The sequence below is a fragment of the Phoxinus phoxinus genome (genome assembly GCF_949152265.1).
Source record: "Phoxinus phoxinus genome assembly, chromosome: 5".
NCBI classification, from domain to species: Eukaryota; Metazoa; Chordata; class Actinopteri; order Cypriniformes; family Leuciscidae; genus Phoxinus; species Phoxinus phoxinus.
In genome coordinates this window covers 38,253,665-38,261,322 of record NC_136880.1, presented here as the reverse complement: position 1 = coordinate 38,261,322, position 7,658 = coordinate 38,253,665, and the positions used below count along the sequence as shown (strand labels likewise).

The 7,658-nt window shown below is 38.2% G+C and overlaps 1 protein-coding gene across 1 annotated transcript; it reads left to right on the top strand.

The window, feature by feature from the left end:
* Positions 1 to 2,196: 2,196 nt before the first annotated feature.
* On the top strand, positions 2,197 to 7,658 carry LOC306998997 (macrophage mannose receptor 1-like; the record flags this gene model as incomplete). Its single annotated transcript, XM_079613393.1, has 6 exons — positions 2,197 to 2,503; positions 2,593 to 2,928; positions 5,190 to 5,537; positions 5,625 to 5,951; positions 7,211 to 7,311; positions 7,505 to 7,658. The coding sequence occupies 6 exons, from the start codon at positions 2,197 to 2,199 to the stop codon at positions 7,634 to 7,636; spliced, it is 1,551 nt and encodes a 516-aa protein (XP_079469519.1). The 3' UTR covers positions 7,637 to 7,658.

The following is a 7,658-nucleotide window of genomic DNA, read 5'->3' as shown; positions in this document are numbered from 1 at the left end:
ATAGTCATGGCCGAAGCAGACAGAAAAGCAAGAAAGCAAAGGTTTTGTCGGAGGAAAGCAAAAAGAGGAAACGAGAAAGTGATCGCATTAAAGGCAGAACGAGGATCAACATTGGGCCAGCGTTTCCTCGCTGGCGTGAGCTGAAGGAGGAGGAGGACGGAGGAGGAGTGCCCGATGCCACCCGCCCCGGTTTTCCAGGGATTATTCTCTTTTTTGAGCGACAGTCCCAGAAAATTCATATTCTTTTCCGGGACACGAATTGTCCCGTTTTTTTGTGAAAATGTACTTCTAAAGTAGAATTTCCTGGTTTCAAATTAAACCGTTTCCGTCTACTGTTACTGTGTTTTCTTCATAGTTGTGTACAGTACATCCAATCCTGTGTCCGTAAACGGGTAAAAAACATGGTAAAAACGGGTAAAACAGTGGATTGGCCAATGCCAGGCGTTTACTTTTATTTGATTGGAAGCTCAACTTATCGCCTAGCAACTGCCTGTGCTGTCGGTCGGTCGGTCGCGCGCGCGTGCATCAACACACATCCAAGATGATACAGTGTGAGTTTAGTTGCTAGCTAGCTTTTTAAAACTGTCTATTTACATCTATTGTGTGAAATGGGGAGAGAGACGGACGAGGAGGATAACCACTGTCTATGAGGATAACACAACAAAGTCGGATGAGCCACCAGTGTCAAAGAAAATACTATTTACAACCTACAACTCAGACCCCAAAAAATAATAATAATCTTTCACAAATCAAAGGTGGCAACCCTATGCCGATGCGGACTTTCAAATATCAAATGAAAGCCTATGTCTAAACGGCGTGTACAAGTTTGATAGGGGCTACATTCTTGCAAGTAAATATATAAGATGTACAAAATAATATTTTAGGATACCTAACATGTCTGTGATATTTGTTTATTTGTAAACAAATAAACAAGCTATAATGCAAATCGATTTGTAAAATTTGCAGATTCATCTATGGTAGCTTGATATTATAATATTGACGATATATGGTTATTATATCTACCACTCAAACATTGCATTGAAGTATCATATAGATTCAGTAAAACGGTAACCAATAGACTAGGCTACTATAATGACGCTGGCTTGTAAACGTGAGCATCGCGATCATTTGTCGTTTGAAAAAAAATAAAACCCATGAAATTATATTCATATCATGACATGCTGAAATATATGCCACTGTACCTGGATGAAGACATTTCACACGCGACGCAAGCAGAACACCTGCATGTGAACTCCTCCTACAGTGTTCAGGGCTATCATGGTTGTCAACAAATGCACGTGCATGTATGACAGAGTTTACGACAGTAGTAGAGGACAACACTGTTTCCCAACTCTAGGGGGACCCCGAGAGCAAAAAAAAGAAAAGTAACCTAGTGTTACTTTAAAGACAATGCCTTTTCAAGAGTGAAGTATGGATGAGATGGATATATTATGTGTGCTCTCTCAAATGCCTCACAATAAAATGGCTTAACAGAACATCCTCTATAAGGGTGTATTACCTCCAATTTCAAACTGGAGCAGGGAACAGCACTAACAACATGGGTCGATTCCCAGAGAATGCATGAACTGATCAAATGTAAAGTGTACTGTAAGTCACTTTGGATAAAAGTATCTTCCTTTAATCCTGTATGTTCCAGCAGATTTATATCTTACTAGACTGAGAAAGTACCAGTTCCATCAAAGGTTACACTCAACACTGTCTTTTTAAAACTGTATGCAGTTTTATACTATGCAGATTGTTAAAATAGTACCTTTTAAAAACTTAATGTAATTGGTACAATAATTAAAAGTAAAAAAAAATTAAATGCAGAAATTGTCAAAAGAAAAAAGGTTTTGGTAAGTTCTGATGTTTAATTAAACATATTTGGAGTGCATTTCTTGACATGAAGTATGTGAAGTCATGATGCATTTGCAATGTACTGTTTGTATTCACTCCTTACAGAACTGACAGAAATTGATTAATGTTTGATCATCTCTTATCTGAATCCAGCAGAGAGGATCTGTGTGTTCAGTCATGGACAGGAGTCTGTTTGTGCTGCTGCTGCTGTCAGGTTGGTGTGATCATCTGTGATCTGTATTTATGATGATGTGTAGATGTTTTAACATGTTGATTTTAACAGGGCTCTTCTGGAGCAGTTCTGCTCTTTCTCGTCAGTACAACTATATAAATGTGAGAATGTCGTGGCCAGAGGCTCAGAGTTACTGCAGAGAGAAGTACACTGACCTGGCTACTGTAGACACCATGGATGATGTGAACAGGCTGGTGAATATAGTGGATGCTGGATACAGTGGGTCAGTGTGGATTGGACTGAAGAGAGGGACACAGAAACGCTGGGCTTGGTCTAATGGAGAAAACACATCAGCTCCGTACTTTAACTGGGCTTCAGAAGAACCAAATTATAATGCAGATTGTGTATCTTCTAAGTCCGGGTTCTGGTATGATGATAGATGTAGCTATGGTCGATATTTTACATGCTACAAGGGTGAGTTCCCCTTTCTTTTAAAAAAAATGGTGCAGTTTAACTGGAAAAGAAGAGCTATGAAATTATTTCATTTTTTCATCTCTCAATAGAAAATAATGGATACATCTTGGTAAATAACGTAAAAAATTGGAGTGATGCTCAGAGCTACTGCAGACAGTATTACACAGATCTGCCCACCATCCACAACTCTGAGGAAAATAAACAGTTAACTAAGATTCTTTTATCTGGATATTACATGTGGATTGGTCTGTTCCGGGACTCTTGGGAATGGTCTGATAAATGGAGCCGCTTCTTTAGATACTGGGCAGCAGGACAACCATCCCAGAGTTCAGGATCTGGTGACTGTGTCGGCATGTCAAGAACCAATTCTGGGAAATGGGCTCATGAAAGCTGTGATCTAAAGCGTCCTTTTATCTGCCATGGATGTGAGCATAAATTAGATCATGTTAGACAAAATTACTATCATTTCATATTCTGTATAAGTATTGTGCATTACTGTATTTAACAGTGAGTGTGTACAAGTACAACAATATAAAAAAATTAATAAAAATCTAAAAACCTGACACTCAAAACAGCACAAAATTTCAAATTGTGAATACATTATAGGCTAACCTATACAGAAAGTGTGCAAGGAAGCTGTGACTTTTCCCAAACAACCCAATTTCATGAGAAAATGTAGATATTTTCCAAAATTTCTTATGAATTCGTATCATTATAATACGAAAAGATTGAAGATACATTTTGATAATCTTCACAAATGAACACAACTTTTATGAATTTTGAAGCGTAAATACAATCAGCAGAAGTCAAAAGCTAATCGTAGGTTATAAATTACCTACACCACGGTCGCATGACTTCAACTTCACCATCACTGCTTCCGAGAACTCTTTCAGTCTTCGTTTAAAAACATTTTCCCTGAAAGTTCGAGTTATAATAGTTTGCAAGAGTGCGATTATAAGCACAATGAGGCCGTGAAGTCAGTAGAAGTTTTTTACTGTTTGGCTGATGATGTTTAATGTCCCCGAAAACCTCTGTGCTCCCACTTTTGGCATTAAAAGACTGCTGTCAGGATTTACTAAAGACTCGCTGCGCTGAAAAAGCGCTGAAAAGTCGTGGACAGGGTTATTTTTGTGTCTGACCTTATTGCATATGCATTTGTAGGAGTTTCCCTTTCAGATGCCAAATTTATGGGAGGAGAGTAGCCTATTTAAATGATTAAACGATGAATGCTGGGTTGCGCTTGTCAATTTACTGGTGTTTGAGCCAATATTTACCACCCAAAAAAGCAAAAAAAAATTGTGCGTTTTGGCGTTCATTTACACAACAACAGTGTTTTGGGTGCCTGAACACGCAAACTTTTGACAATGTGTTTCAAAGTGCACGTTTTTAAAAACGGTCTCCATGTAAACAACAAAAACGAACAGCGTTTTACGTGTTCAATATAGTGTTTCATCATCATCTAATGGCCTGGCAGCAGAATACAGCAATTTAGTCGTTTTCACGGACTCGTGTGAATGAGGATCGTTTTGACAATGGTGTCGCCTGTACGTGGAAAACTCAAAGGAAAAACTTTTCAGTTTTAAGCATATCGTTGCCGTGTAAACGTACCCTAAAACCAGACGCTAACTGATAGATAGTGTTGATCATAATGGAAATGATCCGGCTGCGTCTGTGTTCTTTAATTTGCAAGTCAAACTTTCATGGAAAATGTCTTTAAACAAAGACTGAAAGAGTTGTCGGAGGCTTAGTGATGGTGATGTTAAAGTGATGAGACCGTGGAGTAGTTAGTTTATAGTCTACATTTAGCTTTTGATGTCTGTAGGTTGTATTTGCTAAAAAATTCAAAAGTTGTGTTCATTTGTGAAAATTATCATGATTAACAAGTGTGTAAGAACCATAAGCTTCTGTTAGTCACAGACCTTTTTTTCCAAATTATCCAAAAAGATCAAATTGGATTTTTTGTCGAGTGAACCGATGCTAACTTCTGGGCTGGCTTACAAAAATATTTCATAACTTCAGCACAATAATGTAAACTAACTTTATTCCTATTGTCTGTTTCCCATTGGAAATCTAAGTAACTACATGAACATACAAAAAAGCTATTTGAATCCATTAAGAATGCATTGTAACATTTTTGTCATATTCCCACATAGGCTACTTTCAAAATTAAAAATCCAATAAGTAGGCTATTAACTGCCCAACATTTTATTCCAAGTGTTTATACAGCGTTAGTGTAGCTCAAACAGTAAAGTTTTGTGTTAGATCACGGTTGCATTCCTCAGGGAATGTATTGATTCCTTGTATTGATAAAAGTAACACAATCTCATGGCAATTTAAGTTTTGACGATTTGATGTCTAATTTGTATGAATTCGCACAATCTCATTCGTACGCTTTCATACTCTATCTGCTACTCCTCAGTGACGGGTGTGTTTAGGGTTGGATCTTCATGCTTAGTTTTAATTCTAATAATACATCCAACCTGAGATCAGGTTGGATAAAAAATAATAACTTGAATGTCAGTCGGTTTGGATCAATATGTCTCCAAAATCAGTTCCAAAAACACTTTTAGGCCATCTTTTTTTATTAGACTAGTAAAAGTCAGACTATTACAAAAATGTTGCTTTTTAATCATGATTATCTTCAAGTATCTAGTATCTTTACAATCCTGTCATTTCCCTCCTAAAGGGCCCAAGTACCAGTACCAGTACCAGTACCAGTTTATAAATGAAAGCAAGACATGGCAAGATGCTCAGAGTTACTGCAGAGCGAGATTCACTGATCTGGCCACTGCTGACACCATGAGTGACGTGAGTTTGCTGGTAAATACAGTGGATGCTGGATACCGTGGTTCAGTATGGATAGGTCTCCACAATGGAACAGAGTATCGCTGGGTCTGGTCTATGGGCTCACTGCCCCAGTACAGTAACTGGAATCAAGGAGAACCAAATGGTGATGGGGAGTGTGTGAGGAGTTTTAATGGAAGCTGGTACGGTGAGAGCTGCAGCACCGTTCTCCCAGTTGTGTGTTTCAATGGTGAGTCTTCAAATCTGGCTCATTTTTTCCTCACACTTTAGCTGATCCTAGACTAAGGGCTGGTCTTTATCTGGTGTTTCTGAACAGACAGCACTGGTTTTATCATCACCGAGACTGCTATGACATGGAGAGATGCTCAGAGTTACTGCAGACAACACCACACTGACTTGGCGAGTATCAGCAGCGCAGAGCAGCAGAATCTGATCAGTAATAATGAATCATCGCTCTGGATTGGTCTGTTCCTGGACTCTTGGGAATGGTCTGAGCGGTGGAATCTCAGTTTTAGATACTGGGCAGCAGGTCAACCATCCCAGAGTTCAGGATCTGGTGACTGTATCGGCATGTCAACAACTGATTCTGGGAAATGGGCTCAATACAGCTGTGATCTAAAGCATCCTTTTATCTGCCATGGAGGTGAGTTTCCACAGTTAACAGAATCAAATGATTCAAACAATAGATTTATAGATCATTCTTGAAATAAAATTAAAAATAACTATTGATATATAGGGATGTAATGATTCACTCAACTCACAATGCGATACGATACGATTCACGATACTGGTTTTACGATTTTTTTTTTTTTTTTTTACAAAATGTGATTTAAGACTAATTGAAAAAGAGTCCTTTTATTTCTCAGACAAAATGCTGCACATTTCTTTGTAAAATTGAATTAATTGAAAAATTTGGCATATTTACCAATTTGGCAAATAATAACCCTAAATTGACATTTTCAAACAAATCCCTAAAAAGACCCTCCAGGGAGATCTTCCAATGCTGTTTTCTAGTTTCAGCACATTTAAGTACAACAGTGACAGGGTTTCACATTGTTATAAAGGCAAGATTTTAATATTATTTCTTATAATTGGTATCATTACACTTGCAAGAGTTTAAAAAAAACAGAACACATTTAGAAAAATATGCCATATTAATCAAATTATTTGAAAACAAAAATCCATGTACACGTTTAGAGAAAGAGATAGTAAATAAATACAACACCTGGTTACGCATATGCACAGCATTCTCATTCAGTCTGTGGCATACTTCCTCGTGCTGGTCTTTCTCTTGAGGCAGAGTCTGGAATGCATTTATTACGGTAGAAAACAAACACCCTCATTTTTTGCCATGAAAACACAGATGCACCTTGTGATCTCCGTGGCTCTCGCACTCATCGCTGCGAGTGGGGCTGTAAATCCGCTGGTTAGTGTGGTTTGGCCTATTATTATCTATTTACATGCAGATGATGGTGACTGGAGGAGCTTCTCGCTGTGGTGATTATTAGTCAAACGTCAAAAGTCAAAATGCCGCCACACTTCCGATTTGAATAATTCAGTGTCAACATCTACTCGCTTGCCATTTTTGCTACTGTTTGACGGAGCGTGCACACTGGCGCGGCGCAGAACGAGCTTTTTCAATTAATTCAAGGAAGTTGAGCTCACAAACATTGGAATGAACTGAAAACCAGTGTGAACGCACCATCTGTAAAGTTAGCTACAACTTGCTTGCTGCTAGCGTGCCTGTAAAGCGAGGTCACAGTATAGTAAACGCCCCTGCTGATTAAAATGTGTATCGCAATTTGTTAAACAATATCAATTCTCAACCGGCTCGGAGTGAATCGTGACATCCCAATTGAAATATCTTCTGTGTTGATAAAGACAAACTCTTAATTTCTCTAGATGACACGTTAATTAAAAAGCAGATCGTCAGACTGAAATTTTCCTGTAATGGAGAATGCACATTGAATGATCCTTCACTACAGACTGCCATTCTGAATGAGGTTTGTATCTGCCTTAAAAACTGTGTTCAGTTTCAGTGTCAAATTTTGGATGCATAACAGTAGCCTATCATCCTCCCACAAAATCCAATATCATTGTGCTTGTGAGTTTTGAGCAGGCAAGCAATTCTCATATCACATTGTTGCTGTTATTAGGTTTGGACTTTTTTTTATTATTATTTTGCTGGTCTTCCAGATCAGTGAAAAGCTGAAGAGCTTGGGGTTGGAAAGCGACAGCAAAATAAACTGGAGAAAAGGTAAAGGTGAAGAGGTGTTTCATCGGAAGATCACTCGTACAGCGAGTTCCAATAAATGTAATAAAAAGTAATCTGTTATTTACCTCTTTGTAT